Consider the following 24,000-nt stretch of genomic DNA (forward strand, 5'->3'; position numbering starts at 1 on the left):
AGGATTAGAAAATTTGCCTTGTAGTGCTAGACTCGATGAGTCTATTTATCTTAACAAAGGGAAAGTTAAGGGGGTGACTTGATCACAGTCTGTAAGTCCACTTGAGGAACAAATATTTAATAACGGGCTCTTTAATCTAGCAGAGAAACGTATGGCTGGAAGTTGAAGCAAGACAAATTCAGAGTGTAATTAATGAGTAAGTTTTTAATGGTAAGAGTAATTAACCACTGGAAAAATTTACCAAGGCAAGGGTCACTGTGCATTCTCCATCACTTTACATTTTAAAATCAAGACTGGATGTTTTTATAAAAGATCTGCTCTAGGAATTACTTTGGGAAAGTTCTATGGCCTATATAGGAGGTCAGACTAGATGATCACAATGGTTCCTTCTGGCCTTAGAATCTGTGAATCATCTGAATGGAATAAATCTATTGAACTTAATGTTTGGGCATTAAAAGCTCCTATAAAAATACAGTTCTGCATCATTTCATAGATTTGATATGTTTTGATCATTCGCCTTGACTGTACCTTATCTTTTCAATAGCTTGCTAGATACATTTTGTCTTTGCATAGTTAGTAGGTTGCAGATGCCAGATATACTGTGAACAATTGCTAAATTAGCACAGAATGGAGAGAGACACTCATCTGGAATATGTCAAAAACAACAAAAAACAAACAGAAAACCCATTAGAAAACACTTACTAGTTTTTCAAAAACTATCCTCACAACATATATACTTTCTTATGAGACAAAAAAGAGAGTTCTATGTTTTTAGAAACAGCAATGGCATTATTCATGCTACAAGCCAAACCACTTAAGAAGCTGAACCTTTGCAGTGCCACGAGGATAATACAAAAAAAAACAACAACCACACTTGCTTCCTTTTTTATTTATGAGTATTGACATTCTTGCGCAGTATTAGGAGAGCTCATTTAGCTTCCAGTTCTAAGAATTTTTGAATCTATAGCCAGTAATTATTGGCATTCAGGGGTACAAAAGAGAAAAACAAAGCACACAAATTCTAGCACATTCATGTGGGATTGGGAGTTGAATTAAGATCTTCACACCCCATTGAATTATCAGCCCCCCTATTAGAGCCTTATTAAAATGGTAATGATTATATGCCAACTATAGGCAGGCTGCCGCACCTGTCAAAAATACCCCGATTATCCTGTTCATTCAACTGTCTGGCTCTTGAATCTGTGTCTCAGGTTTACTATTCTGTGAAGTTGGTAGGGTATTTTTAAGAAAAGATACAAGAACAAACACTTCCATAAGGGTGATAGAAAATCCTCTCTGATTTCCTATGCCTAATGCCATTTGGTATTATGGTATTTTGGACGGCAATAGGAGGAAAGAGATACTATTTCACTGGATTTGAGGAAGAAAATAGAGAGGCAAACTACAAGCTCTTTATAAAAAAGAAAGCACTCCTGTTTTAAGATAAAAAAAGAACAAAACAAAACCCTCACATCATTATTCATCTAGCAACCAGAATTGTGTTATATACAGCAAGACAGACAGCCCTGAAGTACAAAATAATACTCTAATATTTTTAAAGGAACATTCCTCTTAATTCCAACATTTGACCAAGTCCACAGCTTTTCCTACTGAAGTGCCATATTCTCCTGGCTTCTCTTTTAAAATTAATGAAAGCATTTTTCATACTGATCTTCAGTAACAAAAGCCTAATCCTGCAAATCCTTACTCACAGAAGCAAAGGTTTGAAGGACTTGGAAGGATCCTCTATACCTTATATTTTAAATTAGAAGTTTTCACTTTAAAACGATAGATAGATAGATAGATAGATAGATAGATAGATAGATAGATAGATAGATAGATAGATAGATAGATAGATAGATAGATAGATTTTTGTCCTGTTGCCTAATAAAACAGAACAATGTGCAATTGCTTCTGCTAATATTAACAGACAATCCTGAAGGAAGAAGATAAAGTATTTTTTCACTGTTTCAAACGTGTCTTTACATTACGACTTTCTATTAGTTTGTCAAATACCAGGACATAAAATAATGTTGTTATAAGGGCATTTAGGCATTGAATGCCTCCACAGAACCTGAGATAGATGCTATGTCAGTAACTGCCCTTGGCAGTTTGGGAGGTGGAACAATTAACAAAGCAGAATTTGGTTTGTTTTGGTTTGCTCCCAAATAGCATTTTTTATTCGAAGCATTTCTTGTGATGAAGCATCAGAAAGGTCAGTAAACATTTTTTTAATTTAAATTTTCAATTAAAGAAATTTCTAAGAGCTTCGTTTAATGGGTCTCAGCTACCAAATATATGATTTCATGAACAACAGGCCTGATTCCCCTCCCTCTGATGTCAACAGCAAAACTCTCTTTGCCTTGGGAACACAGATACAAATGTGATGGCTGCCATTATAAGAAGACAGCTACTGTATACAGAGAGGTAGAACACAGAGGCATCAGGCCCCAAAGTGCCATAATTATTAATCTATGAATTGTGGCTGTAACTTTATTTTCTATGACTGTATATTCCAATGGAGATGGGGTGGGGGGTCCTCAGTTTAACAGAACTCATTTTTAAGTATGTTTTAGTGGGAGTGGCAATACAAAAATAGATCGCAACATCATTACAAATGTATGAATAAATAACAAAAAAATGGAACTAATGATATGTGCTCAAGAGCATCACCCAGACTAATTTGTTTGTATGTTTTATCCTGCCTCCCACCCCTTTATCTCTGCCTACAGTGTCCTAGCACAAATGTGGCCCCAAGTGTGCTTGGAGGCTTTGAGATCTACCATAAAATGGGGTGGGATTTTCAAAAGCATTCCGAGTTACTTCAGTGGGGGTAGGGTTACGTCAATGCTGAGCACATTTAGAAATCCTACTCATAAATAATCATAATCCTTTTGGTCAAACTTTTCAAGTGTCCACTAATATCAAGTGTGTCACTGCCTGGGTACACAAATCAGGCACTTGAGTCTTCACTTTGAGCAATAACAAACAGGAGGCTTTGCACCCATATTTCTATCCCCAGTCCTCATCCTGATCAGAGGCTGAATCAACTTGTGGATCATGTTAGTGCAGCTTCTGGGCTGCTCTAACTTGTGCCGTTGGAGAACAGCCCTCAAGGAGCCACTCCACTAACCGGGATCATCAAGGACATTAAGTTCTGACCCTGCCCTCACACATCTTCTCTCTTAGCCCACTCTAAGTCAGCTCAGGATTCCCCACTTATAGGGGAATGCTCATCTGCTGCCTTAAGGCAGATATTAGTTCCTCTGTGCAGGACTTCGGAGAGCCTGTATAAATCAACTGATAGACAAGAGCAAAGGTGTAGGGTTTAGAGAAGCCACTGGGGAAAAGAGCAAAGGTGTAGGTGTAGAGAAGCCACTGGGGAAAGGAGGGTGCCTAGTAGTGATGGTGAGTCAGAGTAGAGAGTTAGGCAAGTGGAATTGAGTAAGAGAAGTGTCATCTGACTGGATTACTGTGCAGCGGCACTCTGGCGAGAAGTTGTGGGGATCAGCTTGGGGAATGGGAGTATCTAGTACGCACAGCAGGAGAGGGGAGAAAATACCAGGAGCTGAGCTGAGAGGAGGTCCTTCTACCTTCCTTCTTTGATCAAAGGGCTGCTGCACAATTCTTCAAATTAAGGTTTTAAAGAATTTTAAAATGAGTGTTTAAAATTCTAAAATGTTGAAAAATGATGGAGAAAAATACATCTACACAGACTAAGATGACTGTGAACTAAACATTGTTAATTCACCCAGACTGAGTTTGAAAGTAATCAGAATATGAATATTTGGGGGAAAAAAACAAATTACATGTTAATTTTTCTGCCCACATTTCAAACAACACAGGCATTATTTTGTGTCTTTTTAATCCAAATGAATGAGTTTTGCCATATTGGTTGAAAATAATGTTTGTAACTAGAGAAAAAAAAGCTGTTTTTTTCATAATTTTTAAACCACTGATGGGTCATTTACCCATTATTAGTGAGTTAAAAACCTATGAAGAGATTCAAGCTAATATAGGTCAGTGTTCATGTGCCACTAGTTTGAACAAGAGGATAGATGGATAAAAGACAAGGTAATGATTTGTGACAGGGGCCCAAAATTTAATTTAAACAATTAAATTACCCTTCTAAGAGATCCCCAAGGAAATCTATTAAAATACCATCTCTCCCCATCCCCAAAGCATACAAAAGCTGCCTAGTAACTGCCCAGCATAACTTCCTTTGTAAGATGTTGGATGATCCCAAGACAAAAAACATATGCTGTTAGTTTAATGGTAGAGTGATCAACAAGGGTGGGCTATTCTTTAGGTTTACTTGCCCTAAAAATGAGACAATTAATGCCAGGCAACAAAATGTCCCAGCAGAAGCGTAGGGTCTGATTTCTCCTCTCATTTCTGCTGGCTTTTCACTGAGACGATTCCATCAATGTAGTTGGAGTTAGTCCTGAGTTACACTTACATGAATGAAAACAGAATCAGATCCTTAGAAGGCGAGGCAGGCAAAATGAGCTCCATATTTGTGGGCCACAATAGCTTCGCAGCCATAGACACTTCCCCCTGTTTTGAGGAGTATACTCAGGATTTGAACCGAGCTGGCTCATGTGTGGCGAGCAAATGAGTCCTTTTTTCAGCCAGCCATCCTTTTGTTTCAGGGCTCATACAGTCTGGCTGCCACTCAGGCTATGTCTACACTACTGCGGTAAGTCAACCTAAATTACACAGCTCCAGCTATGTGAATAACGTAGCTGGAATTGATGTAGCTTAGGTTGACTTACTGCAGTATCTACCGTGCTGCATCAAAGGGAGCATGTCTCCCTTTGATTTACCTTACTCTTCTCATTCAGGATGGAGTACCAGGGTTGACCAGAGAGCGATCTGCAGTCGATTTGGCAGGTCTTCATTAGACCCGCTAAATCAAACTCCGGTGCATCAATCACCAGAGCATCAATCTGGCGGTAGTGTAGACACAGCCTCAGAAAGCATCTTGCGTTGTTGGTGCCTCTGGCCAATCAGGGTATGCAGCTGGGAGTGAGCCTCCCGGCCTGGGCAGACAGACTTGTGCTATTAGTGTTTGAGCTAGTGCACTAAAAATAGCAGTGTGGACATTGCAGCTTGGGCTGTCAAGCCTAGGGGTTTGGGGACCTCAATTCTGGCATTTCTTAATGTTTCAGTGTTTGACTTTGCATCCTTAACATCTTTTTAATGTAGTTTTTTGTATATAAGATACATTAAAATTATAGGATTTAGGACTTACAGTGGTTAGGGCTCTAGTGGTTAGGGCACTAGCCTGGGACTCAGGAGACATGGATTCAATTCCCTGCTACCTGTGTGACCTTGGACAAATCACTTAGTCTGTTTCTGTGCCTCAGTTCCCCATCTGTAAAATGGGGATAATAGCACTGAGGTGTTGAAAGAAGTATGTTAACGACTGTGAGATGTTCAGCTACTACAACAATGAGGGCTTATAAGACTAAGAAATAGATAAGATTCACTTGGCTGTTTAACACATCATCCTGCAGGATTCTTCCCTAGAGGATATCTTCCAATGCTTTTTTCCTAGCCTTGTTTTAAACTATCGAAGTAATGGGCTTCCATTATTTTCCATATTTGGCAAATACTCTATATCTAGATGTGCTTTAAAGCTATGAAACACAAGTAAGCTTTCAAAATAACAAGCTAGGAACACACACATTCTGCTGAGTTATACCCACTGAGTTACGTCTGATTTGCCTCCAATTAGTCCCTGATCTACTAAGCCATATGCATGTGTGTAACTTTGGGCTCAGTCCCACAAAATAATAAGTATCCTGGTCTCAATTCAGTAAGCTCATGCTTAACTTTAACCAAATGAGCAGCCCCATGGAATTCAAGAAGACTACTCATGGGGGTAACGTTATGCACATATTTAAATCTTCACAAGATTGGGCTTCAGCGTGGATCTCAAATACCGTTACAAAGATCTATAGCAAATCCAGGGTGGCCACCTAACAATGAAAGTAGGATTTCCTCACTCTAGAAGCCTGGGTATTTTTAAAGTACAATAGAAAGGTTCACTTACCCTAGCATTGTACATTTTCATTTCCAAGGCTTTAAAATCCATGCGGCCAATCAACACTCTCATAAAATTGCTGCAAAATATCAACAACAGAAATAAAAAAAGATGCACTTTTACATAACATTATACTTTTTCTTGATGGTCTCTAAACTATTCAGTGCTCCTTAGAAAAACAGAAATAAACTACAGATGTCACATTCCATTTTATTCTCTATCATTTTCTAATTGATTTCTTCACATATCACTACAGATGATCCTGAAGTAAAACTTCTGGATTTGAACAACTGTCCCAGTCGAAGCTGGCATTAAAGTTAGCATTACAGTTCAGCATGTACCACTCGTATTCTGACCCTGGATCCTCTGGATATGTTTTCACTACTTCCACTGAAGTAAATGGGAGCTGGATAGATATCTGTGGACAGAATGTGACCCATAAGGTCAAATTTTATTCTGATTTACCTAAGTCAGGGCAGGATTTTGCCAATATACTAAGGCCCAGATCCTCAAAGGTATTTTGGATAACTTCTATTGATATCAATGATAGTTAGGACCCAAAATACATTTGAGGATCTGGGCCCAAGCTCCTAATTCAACAAAGGATTTAAGTATGTGCTTTGCCGAATTGGGGTCTATAGTAACTGAGACTTTTGTATTTATTCTGCCATACATCAAAAAAGATTGCCAACAAAATTCTTGCATATGTCAAAGAAGATTTCGCTGCCAACAATGACTCCTCTAACCCTTTTACATAGTAACGACTAAACAAACCAGAAGCTAAGCTCACACAGGGGTCCTATCTCCCTTCCCTCTTACAATGATGTAAATCAGAGTAGATCCACTGACGTCAGTAGCATTCTTTCAGATTTCCCTGTTGTTTCAGAGAAAAATCTGCCTCATGAATTTACAGGGTGACTACAAACTGCTGTGAAGCAAAACATGGACATCATGCTTTCTGAAGTATTCCTAATTGACAACACTGTAGGAGGAGAAACTTACCTGGGTGTAACATCAGTTTTGTGTAACTCCACTGAAATCAGAGTAGATACATCAGCTTTAAAACTGGTGTAACAGCAGAGAGAATCAGGCCCATTACCTTCCAATTCCAGGTTGCAATGATATGAAAGACAGCAACTCTTTGTACAGCACACCATCCACCTCTTGTAACTGAGAGCCAGGTCTTGATGCAACCAATCCAATAAGTGATGAATTGGTGTGCTGTGATTTTTTTTTCTTAATTTGCAATTATTACATAAATCTAGCTCTGCAAATATAGTCTAATAAAGTTCTTACCAGCACAGGGGAAAAAAAGAAAACTTAGACCTGGTCTACACTTAAAACTTTTGCTGGTATAGTAATGCCGGTCCGGGATGCAATACTTTTGTGTGTGACATTTTTAATATCAGCGAAAGTCTTAGTCTGGATCCGTTAAACTGGCAAAAAGTGCTTTTGCTGATTTTGTTCAGGGAACTGATGTAAGCTGCGTCTACACTAAGAAGGTGTGCCGATATAACTATACCAGCAAACCTTTTCTATGTAGACTATGTATATGACATACTGGATCTCTTGGTGCCAAGCAAATTCACCTTTGCCTTTATTCTGAACAAGTTGGGTCCATTCTTAATTTCTTGTTTTGAGAGAGCAAAATACAGAGATGGTGACATATCTGAAGAAACTTCCCCATGTGCCTAAATAATCAAAGTCTCATTTCCCTCTTGTTGGGCCATATCCTGAAGTCCTTAGTCAGACAAAATTCCCATAAATCAAAGAAGATTTCTGACTAAGTAAGTCTCCTGGGATTCAATCCAACTACTTTACACCTAGGGGACGAAGGAGGGTCTTGCGGTAAAGACATTGCATTAGGACACAAGAGATCTGATGTCAATTCTTGGCTCTGCCACGGGGGTATCCTTTATTTCAATGATTTTTCCCTTAGGGCGACCACCCATCTCTTATTTTAAGATATATTGAAATGTATTAAAACTGCTAAACATTTTAAACCTTAAATTAAGCTTATGATAATTGCATTGTATATCTGAGAGCAGGAGAAATGTACACTTGAGAGAAAAACACACGATATGCTAATGGAAATGATGTTTCCCTAAAATGTCCCTTAAAATAAAGCATTGTCATAAAGTTTTCCCTTATTTCCACCCAACAAAGGTGGTTACCCTATTTGCCACAGACTATGTGACCTTGGACAAGTCACTTAATCTCTGTGCCTCAATTTCTCATGTTGAAAATGGGATTACTAATACTCCCCTTCTCCCACCATGTGCCTTTCTTGTCTATTTCGGCACCTTTGGGCAGGGGCTGTCTTAATACATATTTGTACAGTGTCTACTGCAATGGGGCCCCTACATCCTATCATAATATAAACAATTAAAAAATGCTAGATTTCTGAATATGCCTTTTACCAGCCAAGTTTCCAATAAACACAAATGAAATGTTAACTATTACCAGGACTGGAAATAAGGGAAAGTGTCTGAGGAGCCAGTGAAGGGACACTGTACTCCAGGAGTCCTGCTGTGTGGGAGCTAGCTGTGCTTCCTCATGCAGCAGGAGAGTCATAAGAGAATTCGCAGCCAAAAGCACGATGAGACCTTCTCCCACTGACACTTAACCCTGTGTCATTTTTTTCTGATGGATTGACTCCTCATTTCACCGCACATTCCAGTTGCTCTATCCTTGTGTCATATCCTGCTTCTACAGAATTTTATTTTCCTTTTAGCCAGAGCTATGTCAGGGTTCCCTCTCCTGCCCCCCGCCCATCCATGCATTTGAAACAAAAGTGTAAACTACAGAAACTATTTGCATTTCACGGTTATTCACACATTGTGCCAACACGATGGCCCAAAAGTTTGGCGGGTAACCTTACCCAGAGAATTCATGAGCTGATGATGAATGGCTGTGAATCCTTTGTGATTGCTCAGGCTCCATTGTTGGTTAAACAATGGAGGAGGACACAAGTCTGGCTCAGGAGAGCAACGGATAAAATTGCTGGGCAGAATGGCGGGCTCCTTCCGACATGACCACTTGTTGACATTGAAAGGATTCAACAACAAGTGAGCAGAAACAGAAACGATTCTGTTCGGCAAGGCTATTAGTTGCAACGTGTGGCACTGGAGCGGTCACTCCTGATGTGTTTCCTCACTAATGAGCTCTGAATGCCCTATTAAACTGGGAGGCTATAGGCCCAGAGCCACTAGGACAATGGTATGCATGAATGACTCCCCCAGTTCCTATTGGCTGGTCAGCTGAAGGAAGCAACTGGCAACACTCAGATTTAAACAGGGCTGACAGTACAGTTAAATGATCATTAATTAGAGTTGGTGAACAGATAGCGACTCAAAGCAATTCTTAATGACAAGATAACAGTCTAACATTACTCAGCTTTGAGCAAGTTCAAGCTTGCACCATGTCTCGTTCTTTGTATTATACAGACTGGCACTGCACTGATTTTAGGCTCTTTCATATATTCGCAAACAAAAACACTTTGTTAAAAGTGTGTCAAGGTTCAGAACGTGAATCCATTTTAAAAATAAATAAATAAATACACTCTTTTTATTTAAAAAAATCTACATTCAAAAAAACAAACTGCTAACTAATTAAAGCCTCAAATGGACAGATGAGGAATCCAGCCAGTTCATCTTCTGCCATATAATCCTTCATCACCCACTGTCACTCTCCCTGACATAACATTGATCATCCAACCTTAGCTTTGCCCTTCAGTTTGCTTTGTCTTTGGACATTTCAATGGATAATCAGAACATTCAGCATTACAGTAGTAAGGATTCAAAAGCAAGAGTTTGGAAGGGAGATAAATCATCATGCTCCAGGGCATAAGCCAACCTCTGTCTGATGGGGTTAGGAAGAATTTTTTTCCTAGGAGCAAGTTACCGACTGCTGGATTTCTTGAATTTCTCCCTGAAGCATAAGGTATTGGGCATTACTGGAGACAGGGCACCGGGTCAGCAGGACCATAGGTTCGGTATGGCAGGTCCTATGTCATGAAAATATGCTATTGGATATTTACACTGTTAATTTTATATATTGCTTAGTAAATGCATTAGAACGTTTTCTAAAGAAATATAGTACTGGGTAAATGAAATTATGTCAGAGCACTGCAAGTTCTCTCACTGAGTGATGTGTTGGTAAAGCAGAAGACTATAGTTATGATTAGCATTGGAAAGACTGATGTGTTTGGTATTTTGAAATGTATTGATTATATGGCTTTGGAGTTTTCTGGGAGTGTATGCAGATCTTACAATTTTGTATTTTAACTATATTAATTATATACTGTATGAACTAATTTATGTAGTTTTTCCGCAGGAGGTAATGATGTAGTATATGTTAGTGATACTGCATACTGGAAATGGATTCCTTGAATAAGAGATTATACAATCTCCTGGTAACTGGGTTGTTCTGAAATGCACACATATTTTTGCAAATTGTAGGGGGCAAAGTTAAAGCTGGGTGGGTGATGTTAGTTGGGTGTGGCGAGAGTGATCGATGAAAGGTTGTATGATGAAGAACCGGCTGCATCTACTATTTACACTGTAAACTCCCCAAAGCAGGGATCATCTTTTTGCTCTGGGTTTGTACCATGCTGAGCACAATGGGGTCCTGGCCCATGACTGGAGCTCCTAGGGACTACCACAAAATAAATAATGAATTAACTCTTTGTTCTCAGCCTCTTTTTGGGGGGCAGGAGGAAGGAGATTTGAAGGAGCAGATTTCTTTTGGAAAGAAACTAATTTTTGGTGGGTGTTAGCTTGCTCTGTAGAAACACTTTCAGCTTTAACTTCTTTTCAATGAATAATTTGTATTGTGAATTTCCCGTTTGATGTTTTTTGTTTGGTTTGTTTTTTTAAGAGCTTTAAAAGTTTAAACTGGGAACCCTTCCTCTGAATGATCCTATTATTCTGACCAAAGTGGTCCTCCAAACTGGTGGTTTACAGCAGCTCCATAGGTAGCATGTGGCTGTTTGTGAGACTTCTACACAGAAGGAAAAGGAGAGGGAACCAGATGGAAAATGTTAATCATGCAAAGATTTGCACCTAGAACATTATCATCATTTTAGGTTTCTAATGTGCATAAAAGACTCCGCTTTCCCCTGTGGCCATACACCTCTCTCCAGCCCAGTTGCAACGGCACTGGTTTCTTCTGGGGGGAAGTTTATGGGGGCTGGGAATTGGGCTTTTAATGGGAGCCAGTGTCAAACTTAACAATGGGGTAGCTAGCTCCCATTGTGCCATAATCAATTCTTACATGAAAAAATAATTTTTAAATTTCCATGTAGACTACTAGGTCCCAAATGTCACTCTGTTCCCTAGATGCAGAGAAACAGTGTGGTTCTGCTGCACAGGGATGGGCAGGAATTGATAATCCTACAGAGCCAAGATACTGTGAGGCATCCTCACATTGCTTTAGAGGCAGAAAGGGTGGAGCAGAAAGGAATTGGGGTTGATGAAACCTATATTTATTCCCTAAAACCCCATAACAAAGGGGTTTATCTAACTCTTGGAGAACCCTCTTCACCAAGTCCACCTGCTGAGGCACGTCAGAAGAGGTTGGTGGGCTTAGTGGATTTGGTTCATAATACATTGGTCCATTATGTGATGGACACGTATTAACACAGTTAAATTTGGGTTTAATTTTACACTTAAACAGGAGCTCAACCTCTTTGTCTTGTATGAACAACAGTGTATCTGCTCTGAATATTCAGCACATAATCTCTTAGCAAAGCTTGAATTTTCTCAGTTTCAAGAAAATCTGTTAGCTAGTGTCTGAGTTCCAATAATTTAAAAAGTTCTCATGTTCTGGATCTCATGATTTTTCAGGCCCCTCTAGTTTATAAAAAAAAACAACAAACCCTACATATTGTAGAAAGTCAAGCATTTGTACCCAGTGAGAGTTGCAGAATTAATTTACTTGACAAAAAAGAAAAAAACAAGCTGTGAGCATGATTCATTATAATGGAATCCTATCACATTTCTAGAGAACCCAACTGTTTTCATTCATGAAAAATTCTATAGTTTTCCCTATGGGAGGAATATAAAAATGCAAGAGAAGTACAGTTGTGATGCTCAGGAGCAAAGTGATGTAGCAGTCCTGGATTTAATTTCTGTAAGGTGAGTTTGTTGCCTGTCCACACATTTGGGGTCTGAATGCATTGTTTTGTATCATTATTATTTTAAATCAATAAAGACATTGAAATATTAACAAACCCTTGTACCCATACATTTTTAAAGACTGGTTTGTTATTTTAACTGTTGTATAAATATACCAGCTTTGATTTTCCAATAATTACTTTCATTATGAACTGATTAATATTAGTTAACATTTTTGTTTCAGTAGTGCCTAGCCTAGGGTGCCCCATCAAGATAGGAACCCGACAATGCTGGACACTGTATGAACATATAGTAAACAATGAGTTATGTTAAAGCCTCTCTAATAATTACCTGTTCCTCCTAGTAAAAGGATAATTAAAGAGAAGTATTGTATATACACTATGTATTGATGCCTAGGCTGAACTCTCTTAAACTAATTGGAGTTTTGAATGTGCACTGAGTGGAGAATATACCTGTGTGCACCACATAGGAAAAGAATGTTTGGTGTGATTAAATAGGGAAGTCTGGACACTTCTTAAGCTATGCTGTCTGGCAGTGGCCCCCAAGGAATTGTTCACCAGCTTGGAATGGCCAGAATGGAGCAAACTCTGGCCATATCCCCTCAATGCAACAGAGGGCACAGGAGCTGGCCACACTGCCTTGGGACTCCCCTATACCAGGGGAATCTTCAGTTGGAGCAATCCACAGGCTTTCTAGTCTCCTTTGTGCCACCCCAGCAGTTCAAATGGTCGGGGGGAAGGGGAAGAACATTAAGCCCACAGTTCTGTGTCCTCCAGATGATACATTTCCTTTATTTTGTAGCGCATAATGACGGTATTCAGATTAGACGGATCACATATAATGTATATAAGGTTACTAGCAGGCTAACACTTTTAAAATCCTCAATGTGATGATATCTGTTTTCTTTCCCAAGACATGCATTAATATAAAATGATATTTCATGCCATTTAAAGACAGGCAGATAGTATACAGCCAGCCTCCTTATGGTCCATAATTCACTGTTAGATACCTGTTGATGTAAACTTCGTTTAAAATGCAAAAAAAAAACCTCTTTCAAAAAAGCATTCAAAGGAATGTCATCTCTGTGAAGTTTCAATAAAACCAAAGAACATTCAGATGCATCAAACTGTAATGTCTCTCGTCTCAGATACTTCTATACCATATGGCCAGAGGGAAGCAGATGGACTAGGTCACAACACAGGGAAGAGAGAGAAAGTCTGCATTGTTATCTGACCCACTGGGCCAACACTAACAGACTGTCCCTAGTGATCAGGCTATTATTATCAGAAAGATCCGATAAAAACCTGATACTTGCATTTATTTCCCCTCAAGTAGTTCTCAGATGTGGCATCTGAGCAAAATGACCTTTATTTTGCAGATCTGTTTATTCTGAAGTGGGAATATTTGAATCATAGAGGAGCAAATGACTAGAATGCACTTTTCTTTTATTGATTTTAGAAAATCAGGTTATTCCTACCTGATCACTTGCCTAAAGTTCAGAAAACAGCTTGCCTAAACATGATAAACTCAACAACAAATACAGAAAAACAGGATTTTTTTTATTGCTGCTTGCACTTCCACTGACAAACATTAGCCAGCCAACTAAAGCGGTACAGTATAGTGCCTGCCAGAAAATGCCTATGATTTTTGTCAGGATGTTAACTGAAGATTGCTATGTTGCTGTATTAACATTAAATTAATTGCCTTGCATTAACAGCTAATAAAGTACCTCAACATATTAGATCATACTGTACTGGCTTCTAATAGCTTCAAAGTCAAATGGAAATCATTTCTATGGATATTATTTGCGGGGGACATTTCATGAAATTATCACTTATGAAAAATGCCAGAATAACACTCCTAGAGGCAGAAGAGTATTTTTTCGTTAGGAGTGGATGTTAAGCACCTCACAGAAAGCACAGACCCAATATAGCAGGAGCAGTTACAGTGCAAGGATTATTTACTGATAGGGTTTTTTTTAATGGCACTTATTACTGTAGTTTCTGAGTACCTCACAACTATGAATGGATTTATCCCACAACCCCCTGATAAATATCATTATTCCCAGTTTTACAGATGGGGAACTGAGGCAGAGAGAGCTCACATGGCTTGCCCAAGATCCCACAAGAAATCTGTGGTAGATCCAGGAATAGAACCCAGATGGCCTGAGTCCCAGGATCTTTAACCACAAAACTCTCTTTGCTCACAACACCTAACCAATGTGCCTCACCACGACACTGAGGGAATGACTGTTACTCAGCTTTGGGTCCCCATTATCCTTTCAGTTCTTGGTTTCTGAGGGCTCTATCAATTAGAGTGCCAACTGTGCTGGTGGATTTTATGAAATGGGCTGTCCTCCAGGACTGGCCTGAGACCAACTCATTTTATATAGCCCATCCACTAGCTGTCAGAAAACCCTGGCTTTTGATCAATAGTGACTGTGTCAGATTCAAACTGGTGTCATGGAAGTGAAAGGAACTCTGCTCCATTACCTGTCCTCTGAGATACTGTTGAATACTCGGCTGTAAACAAGAAACACATGGAGCTAAAATGTGGCTCCACAGCCAGGCCTATGGGTGAAGGGGCAGAGATGCATTGCCCCAGCAGGAACTCACAGGGTATGTACACCGCAGTTAAACACCCATGGCTGGCCTGGGCTTGAGTTGGAAACATCCCCCCTCACGGGGACCCAGAAACCAGGCTCCAACCAGAGCCTAAAAGTCTACACTGAAGTTTTAGAGCCCCGCAGCCCGAGCCCCACGAGCCCTAACTCAAGCACAATGCCACCTGGAGCACCACAGAAGGGGAGACCAAAACTAACCCCTGTGAAAGAGTGTCACGTGTACTCCCTAGCCCTACAAGCTCTGCTGGCCAGTACTAATGCTAAGTGCTCATAGTATTTGTGTTTGCCCGACCCCATTTGGGGATGCTAGTGTCGCCATCAGCTATAGCCTGGAGCAGTCCTCCTGCTCAGGTTGTATATGGGCTGTAGTTGTGAGCACAGGCTAGCAAAGTCACTGTGCAGGTGAGGAAGGTGGAGAAAGGATTTTGGCATCCTCTGCCCCCACCCCCACACTGTGCAGTGCACAGGCCAGGCACCAATCTAGCCTAGAAATGAAACTTGACTTTCTAATGATTGAAAAATCTTGTCTAAGGTCTTTTCTGTACAAAATAAAATTAACAAAATAATGACGTCACCATTTGTCTGCCCAACCAAGTGGAACCCCTACCCTGGCTCCCCTAGCTTTTGCCCCAGACTGAATATTCAAATTTCTTTTCAGGAGTTATTTCATAGCCCTGACACTTGGGCATACAACAGACAGAGATGGAGACGCCAATTTTACAATGAACTATGGTGCTGAGTTCTCCTCTCAAATGCAAGCTATTTTGTAAAGGCAGATTCTACTGACCAGACAGTGCTGTTTGACCTTAAGCACAAGCACAAAAAGCAGGGAAATTCTGAGCTTAGAATTTCCAACACTTATCAAAGCGATCATTTCAACCCTGTCACTCAAATGAAAATACAATTTAATGTTACTAAGAGACATTATTAGGATACTCTGAACCTAAGCAATTCTTTACTGATTCTGCAATCATTGGTTAGTGTCCTTGAGTTGCATTCCCCTCTTGATACACTGTACATTTAACTCATTTAACACTTGCAAGGAGAGGAGGAGATTGTGGGGGAGTCTGGGCCCCACAAGTGCTATAGAGGGGCCCTGGGAGTTCTCTGCCCCTCAACATGGAGGATGATTTTGGAGATGGGCTGGAGGAAGGACAATGCATGCATGTGTCTGTCTGCGCATGAATTGGGGGTGGTGAGCATGGGAACTAGAGAACCCTTAAGGGGAGAATTTTGACCCCATAGCATTACAAAGTACACACTGGCCACTACACCGCCTGTTTTCTAGGCCTGTAAGTTGGGTCTGAGGTATGACCCAGTGCAGATTATGTGTGCACATAGAACTGCCCTCTGTTAACTGACTCATACTTTAACAGCAGCAGCAGAGATCCCTGAAACAAGACATTTCACACAAGAACCTATATGGAAAAAGAAAGTGCCTGTGTGTGTTTCTTTCTTTCTTTTTTTTCCCAAGAGGATAAAAGTTCTGCTGCCATATAAACATTCAGAGGTCTGAAAAAGTGGCCCAGAATACAAAAATGTCAAGCACTCAGCAACTCCCAGAGCAGTCAGAGGGACCTGCTAGGAACTTTTCAGCACTTATGAAAAATGAGCCACTCACCTGGACATCTTCATACACTTTGAGGGCTAGCAGTGGGATCTGCAAAATTGCCTGAGTAATTTAGAAGAACAAGTCCCTTTGACTTTCAGTGGGACTTCTGCTTTTAAGTCAATTAGGTGCTTTTGAAAAGCTTGTTCCAGTAACTAGAAATGGACTATAAATGAAAGTCAAAACTGAACTCTGTCACAATATTCACATTGCTCTCCCGTGTATTGTCTTGGCTTGATGCTGCAGTATACTTCTTATTAAAAGCCACACAAATAGCACCGTCTGATGCTTGCTGGAATGTATCAATTTCTGGATTAAGCTGTCCCATTGTTTTGATGCGAAGTTATAGTTTAGAGATCAAATGGGACATGGCCTAGCCTAATCTAATATCAATAGCCTGTAATAGTGAAGGGATACTCTGCACTAGAGAGCAGTCTAAGTCTTTAATTACTTCAGCGACTGATAGATCGGCTCTCACTCCCTCAAATTCCTTTGTCAGCGAGGAGTTAAAATTCATGAGCATCTATGCCTCTGAATACTTACTCCAGTGCTGCTATTTTCTGTGCCAAGCTAGCCATCACTGCGAAGAGTCGGAGGTCTGTCAGGCCATCTGTTACATAATAGTCAACAATCTCTAAGATCTGGGGAAACAGAGATGGAGAGAGCAAAGATGATGAAGGGTTTAGAAAGAACAGATTGCTGCCTTGCTTACCAATAAATAAATAAATAAATAATAAGCTCTGATCGAAGCAGAGACAAGATTTATTAACATAGCCAGCAAAACAAACAAAGCAGTTTCAGCAAGAAACCTGACAACAATCCTGATAAACACTACATTGCATTGTAGGTCTGTAGGATCCCCTCAAAACATTATGGACCTGATTCACATAGAGTCACCTGCACATACGTACACCAGAGAGGTATGTGTTTTAAGATAATTCACTGTAAGACAGTGTATAGAAGACCATACAAAAACCTTTTACCTAATGCACAAACACTCTCTGCCACACAACTGAAAAGTCAGTGTGACTTCCTCTCCCTAACAACAAACTAAAACCAAAAAGTTATGTACAGCGTATTCGTCAAGTAACATTTTAGAATATTTTTCAGGTATGCCTATGATACCACATGTTTGCAACCTGCCCACATTTTAAACAGCAGTAACTGCATCCTTAGCTAAATACTATCAAAGCAAGTTATTATTGTGTTAACCATCTCTTAGGGCACTGCTGTAACACAAGCATAATAATAGGGAGAACCATTCATGATTTATTTATTATATTGAAATGAGCGTTCTTTGTCCTCTCTCCTCTCTGTTCCTGTTGTCTTCTATTTGCTCCAAAACCCTACTGTTGCAGAACTCCCCATAAATATAAACACAAGCTAGCTACCTCGACTGTACTGACATCATGGAAGTAGCTGCTTTGAAACGTTGCAACGTAACAAAATTTGTTACCAGACTGTACAGAATTCCCCTCCGAAATCTATATAAAGAGCCAGCTTTTGCCTCTAAAGCCTTTTAGCATGGAGGGGAAAGGACAGTGGAAGTTAAATCCACTCCTGTGTTTGCTCACATTCTGATCAAAATTAAGTTTTAAAGAATAAACAAACCACACCTATTTCTCTGTCCCTCTTTGGATAGCATATCTTTCACTAAGAATAACAGTGTTATAACACATGTGCCTAACGAGAACCCACAGGTAATCTTTTGTACAAAGCACCTTAAAGCAATAAGAACTATTATGCTCTTTCTAATTACAAGGCTCCTTTGACTATTCTGCACTCTGAATGCATAATTTCTGTTTAGAAACTTGTGGCTGTGATCTAAATATCTATCACATGAAACTAGGGGAGGAGGGTTGTTGGTGTGTGTATGTGTGTGTTTTCCAGTTGTTTTTGTATTTCAGGCACTGAATGTTATTGAAAGACTTATTCCTGGATCCTCCCTTTTTAGCCTTTCACAACAAAAACCACGAACAATAAAGTATCCCTTTAATGTTCCCGTTGTGCAAAGCTGGTCTTCTACAAAATGTTGGCACAGTACATATAGTCCTGCTCAGGTACTTTGCTCTTATCTTCTGTCTTAGCTTTGCAAATGATGTTTAATGTTAACAGGGAACAAAATGCATGAACACTAGGGGAGGAAAAAGGAGATGTTTACTGAACGTACATGCACAAACAACAAAAATTGCTGGGCTAACTTTGCGGTTTAACTTTTCATAAAATAGAAACCACTGACAAAGCAAACATGGTATAATGGAAGTAATTAAAGCCTGTACTCACTTTTATTATTGCTATAAAAGAAGGCCACTCATTAAATAAGGTCTGAGTGTATAGTGTAATGCAGCCTTTTTAGATTTATTTGTGGATCACGCACAATAATGCTGACAGATGGAAAAGATGAGCTTTCTAGATTCAATAAAAGTAAACAATAAATGTAGGCATCACCGAACTGGATTGTCATCATGCAATATGACTTGTATAATGATGTTAGCATTGGCGTCTGCCATGGGGCCATTGTTTTGGAATACTAAAATTAAGCCATTTGATATGTGTTTGATGTCTGAAAAATTCACATCATTTGCCACCATGAACAAATTGCAACTGGACCTGGTTGGGGAGTTCCAAGTTTTAGCTAAAAATGTGTTCAGATCAATCCAAGGCCACTGTAATTTATCTAAATGGCTTTCCTCTTTTTATCATATGAAATTCATCCCCTGCTCTAGTCTTAAAGTCTTATCTAACATTTCGTGCTGAGAATGTAAAACAGGGAACCAAATACAGTAGTACAAATAACACTTTATTTACAGTTTCATGGCTTTCAGATTTCCTGTCTCCATATTCACTTCCTTCTAATTTCCCTCTGTTTTTGTTTGAAGTGATAGTCTTTTCAAAGAAAGTGTCCAAAGACACAAAGCCTTTGTAAGGTTCAGATTAAATCATAGAGGATTTTATGCTTTTCTTTATTGCTGTGTTTCCTGGTACTGGTTTTCTGTTAACCAAGTTTATGCTCTTTGTCAAATGAGTTTGTATGTTTCAATCAAGATCATGATAGAAAGACTGCAAAAAGGCAAACAACGGAGGGCCTGATTCTCAACTGGGGTAAGCTGGCATAGCTAAGGACTGGATCACTGAGTTTGCTTTTTGAAGGAAAGCAAAACTGAATGTTTATATGTTGGACATCAACAGACTTTCATACGGTACCATAATTCTTACATAGCATGCTATAAAAATGAACATTTAAGCAAAGTTAAAATAATAAGTTATTTAATATCTGTGCCTTTCAAAAAATACAAAGCAACCAACGGTTGTGTTTGGAGACTAATGTGTATGTTTTAGTCCAAAGTTCAGATAAAGGCCTCCATTTTCAGAAGTGACTAGTGATTTTGAGTGCCCAGCTAGAAATACCTTAGCTTAGCTCTTTATGAAAACCAGTCTCCTTTATCTAAGTCTCAAGTTAGGCACCCAAAAATGTTGTCTCAAATTAGCCACCCCAATCATTAGTCACTGTTGAAAATGTAAGCCACCAATTTAAAAAAAAACAACATCTATGCAAGGGCAAAACTTAGCCTCTGAGCAGTTTTCATGCTTCCTCTTGGCTCTGTTCACACCTGCATGGCCAAAGTTATGTGAATCAATTTGAAAATGATTACTGCTACCTTTTTTAAAAAAAAAATCAAACCTTCATGGGTGGCTTCCTGCTCTCCATTTCTTAACTAGGTCTGGATCCCACTCCCATCTACCCCTAACGTTTTCTGGCTTACTTGGGCTTTGCAGGTCTTTCATCCCTACTACTACTGTAGTACAAAACAAGACAGAAAGAACTATCCTATCATCACTCCTAACATGCTCATTCATTCTTGTGATATCCTGTTGGCCATTAGTGTCCCAGGAAGGAGTTGACTAATTTGTGGTCAGAAAGTAGGGGGGTAGGCTTCAATGATGATAGTATAAGTTTAAACCAAGGGTAGCACAAGATAACCACGGAACTTTCAAAAACCAAACATTTTGTGATAGGAGTGGCCTTGTGAGAGCCCATTAGGCCATTGAGTGGGTTAGAGAGGCTCTTAGAATTAAAGGGCATTTTTTGGCCTTCACATCTCTGTGCAGCTTCCCCATCAGTAAAGTGAGTATTATCTAGATTATCTACCTCACACGGATGTTATGAGGCAGAGCTTGTTTTGAGATCCTTGGATGGGATGTGTTATAGATGCATAAAGTTTGCATAAAGACTAGAGATGGTACATATCTGACACATTTGCTCCCTACTCCCATCTGATTCAAAGCATAAACAGAGAGACTGTTTTGGATCTGATTACCCTATATACATAAAGTTCTTCGGCATCAGTTAGTGCATCTGAAGGGACAGTTTCTTTCAGAGCCATTAAAACTTGCAGGCAGTTCAAGTATCCATCTCCATCAGTGTCCACCTAGAAAAATGTCCACAGTGTTAATGATCAGCATGCTAACCATCCTTCGGGTGGGATTTAAATTTTCTAGAGTTTATTTGCATTTCCCCTCTGAGGGAAGGTCTCTGAAGACTCCTAACTCCCTTTTTCTCTAGCTTTAAAACTTTTCAGCTATAAGGTTCTGTGTCATGACCATGGTCCTCCTGGTTTAGGAATAGGAGGGACACTTTTCAGATCCCTCCCAAGCTTCCTTGCCTCCCCACCAACGACCTCTCATTCAGTCACTTTTCAATAGGTAATATAACTTCTGGCATGACAGCAACTTCAAAAGTGCCAAAATCATATAAATGTAAGTAGCCCCTGAACACAAATAAGGTGGCCATTGTATTCTAGGACTTGAAGAATGACCATACTCGCCGATTTTCTGCATTTTTCAGTGGACAGAACTGCGCATTTAAGTTTCTTAAGGAGACAATGTGTCGTGCACATGAACCTCAGAAATCTAGGCTGATCCACTCTGGTTTAGTACTAGCCCTAGAACTTGCAGTGAATGGGAGGATTACAGGCTCCTGGGGACAGTGGAGGAAGAAAGAGAGACAAACAGACAGACAAAGAGATAAATAAACTAGTTTGGTTAAGCACCTTTCTACATCAAACAAACCTTTTTTAAAACTCCAGGAACATTCGTAAAAGGGGCTCTGCCTTCTGATCCTCTCATTCAACAGTTCCATCTCTTACAACCCTCATAGGCTCCATTCCAACCTGCAACCTCAAACAGGACCCTTGTGCTGTCTTCCAGGGCTTCCTCTCCTTGACTCTCTCCTTCTCTCCCCACAATCAGAACAGGCTCCCCTGGCCCTCATCAGGTGCACCCCTCTCTCTCTCTCTTCATAGGATCTTTGAAAATCCTTGCTGTATCTGAAAGGTCTAACAGTGGGCCTACTGAACTGCCAGAACACTGTTGCAGTGAAATGCAGGGCACACTAGGGATTCTCCAAAGTGAATTGCGCATAACTTAGGAAGCCCCAAAGTGCCCTTCAGACCTCATTGCAAATCTTCAGTGCTTACTAACCTAATAATATGAACTTCAAATTTTTGAGTACTTAAAGACATTGCATTGCTCTTCAATGAGCATGCAAGTTAGCCAAAGTCCCACTGAAAGTCAATTGAAGTTAATAGAATATACTCATATGCTTAAAATTAAGTAAGTCTATCTATCTGGGGTTTTTATACTGCCTATCTCTGTAGTATCTGAATGGCTTCCACCTAATATCAAGAGCAATAGTGATGGTCTTAGGACCTTTCTGAAGTCTGGCACTTCTTAGGGTCAAAACTCTGCATAGGGTAGGCTTCTGTTATTTTGTTTTTTAAGAGTTTATTAATTTCCTTTGGCAGAGGGGACTGGAAGGGTAGAAGGGAGGGCCAAGTGTTGTGAATGTCATTCTTATGACAATAGACTGCATGCTTAAGTATTTGCAGGATCTAAGTCTTAATGGCAGGAGAGGTTGCTGGCCTTTTCTGTCACAGAACTAGTATCTAGAGGTCTTAACATCATTTGATTAGGAAGTCTGGCAAAAAAATGCATTTTTGTTTTTTGTAGGGAAAAAAGTGAAAACCTCAAGGGTGAAATGCCAAGATATTTCTTGTTTTATGTAATCCTTGATTTCTCTCCCAAGAAATTTACCAGCTGTGCAAATTTTTATCCATAGTTCAATTAGTGCCATAATGTAGCAAGTACACTAAAGAGAAAATGAAATAATAGCAACCTAAAATGAAAAGAAGGGCCATCCTGAAATTTGAATATGCTACTTCAATCAACTTCATAGCCTAAGTCACTGATTTGTAAGGGTAATAGCTTAGTAAACCCCTTAGAATATGCCTTTGATCTAAACAGATGCTTAAGAATGGAGGACTCCTCAGAAATATGGGACTTAGGAGGTCCACAAATGAAGAAAAATGTGCTCCACAATTCTATAATGAACAAGAACACTGGCAAGCTATGGATGCATTCAAGCTGAGAAGAGATGCAAACATTTAGTTTGTTTCCTACGATTTGGCATCTTAGCCCATGATGCAAAACAAAAACAAAAAGTCTCAAATGTCTAATTTGACATGGCCTAACATGACAAGGACTGAAAGAAAACCTTACTCCCTGATCGAGCTGTCACTGCCTGCACAGAAAGTGACTGTTCAGTTGAAAACACTTTGCAACCAAATGCAAACTGAACTATCTTGAAAAATGGAATTTTCTTTTGTGCTTCAATTCCAAGCAGAGTGAAAGGAGGCAAGAAGAGAGGCAGAAGGGAGGGAGCTGACCATTTTGCACTATCAGCACTCCCTATGTCTGCTCCACAGATCATCCTTGGCAGACAGCCCCAAAGGCAGCAGATTGTTGGCCTTCCCAGCTGGGTGAACAGTATTGTGATTGCAATGACACATATGCACAGGGGAAACATATTTGGAGGGAGCTGGAGGACAGCGATGGAGTCTCGAAAATGGAATTTTCCTAAGCCATGGGTCAGAATCTTTAGTTAAAGTTTATCTTAAAGAGTTTGTAAAAGCATCAGAGTCCTGTGGCACCTTATAGACTAACAGACGTATTGGAGCATGAGCTTTCGTGGGTGAATACCCACTTCGTCGGATGCATGAGAGATAAAGAGTTTGGTACTATTTATGTGTCTGTGTATACACACACAGAGAGAGAGAATAACTAGCATCAACATATCACTGTACAATTGTTGAATGCACTGGATATAAATTGTGTTCAGTACTCCCCTGTGATTTTATGCATTCCATGGACTAGAGCTGTACAAGACTATCCATCTCAATTAACATACTTAGCTAATTCTTAACTAGAGAATTGAAAATTTCATGAAGTTTCAAGGTATTTTCAAATTCAGCTCAGGGTGAAATTTCTCCTATACAATTTTACTTGCAACAATGAAAACAATTTGTACATAAACATAGAGAACGTTTTCATGAAGTTTCCCCAATGTGAAATATTTCAGTTTTTGAGTGGAAAACATGTGTAATGGGGAAAATCATGGTTTTCCAACTTCAAACACCTATCTTTCTTTCTGTGGAGAACAACTTATAACTTGAGATATTAGAAAATATTCAAGCTTTATATGAAAGTAATAAATCTATGATTTGACACAGTAACAATTGGTGAT

At 39.6% G+C, this 24,000-nt stretch overlaps 1 protein-coding gene across 1 annotated transcript in view; it reads right to left on the reverse strand.

The window, feature by feature from the left end:
- Positions 1–24,000, reverse strand: part of LOC115644773 — a 230,031-nt gene that overhangs the window by 22,361 nt on the left and 183,670 nt on the right. Inside the window, exons 14-16 of the mRNA XM_030549267.1 lie at positions 20,738–20,848; positions 16,962–17,059; positions 6,059–6,128 (exon numbers count right to left, since the gene is read on the reverse strand). Coding sequence (XP_030405127.1) covers positions 6,059–6,128; positions 16,962–17,059; positions 20,738–20,848 — 279 coding nt within the window. The remainder of the gene's footprint in view (positions 1–6,058; positions 6,129–16,961; positions 17,060–20,737; positions 20,849–24,000) is intronic.

The sequence above is a fragment of the Gopherus evgoodei genome, chromosome 1 (genome assembly GCF_007399415.2).
Source record: "Gopherus evgoodei ecotype Sinaloan lineage chromosome 1, rGopEvg1_v1.p, whole genome shotgun sequence".
Taxonomy (NCBI): Eukaryota; Metazoa; Chordata; order Testudines; family Testudinidae; genus Gopherus; species Gopherus evgoodei.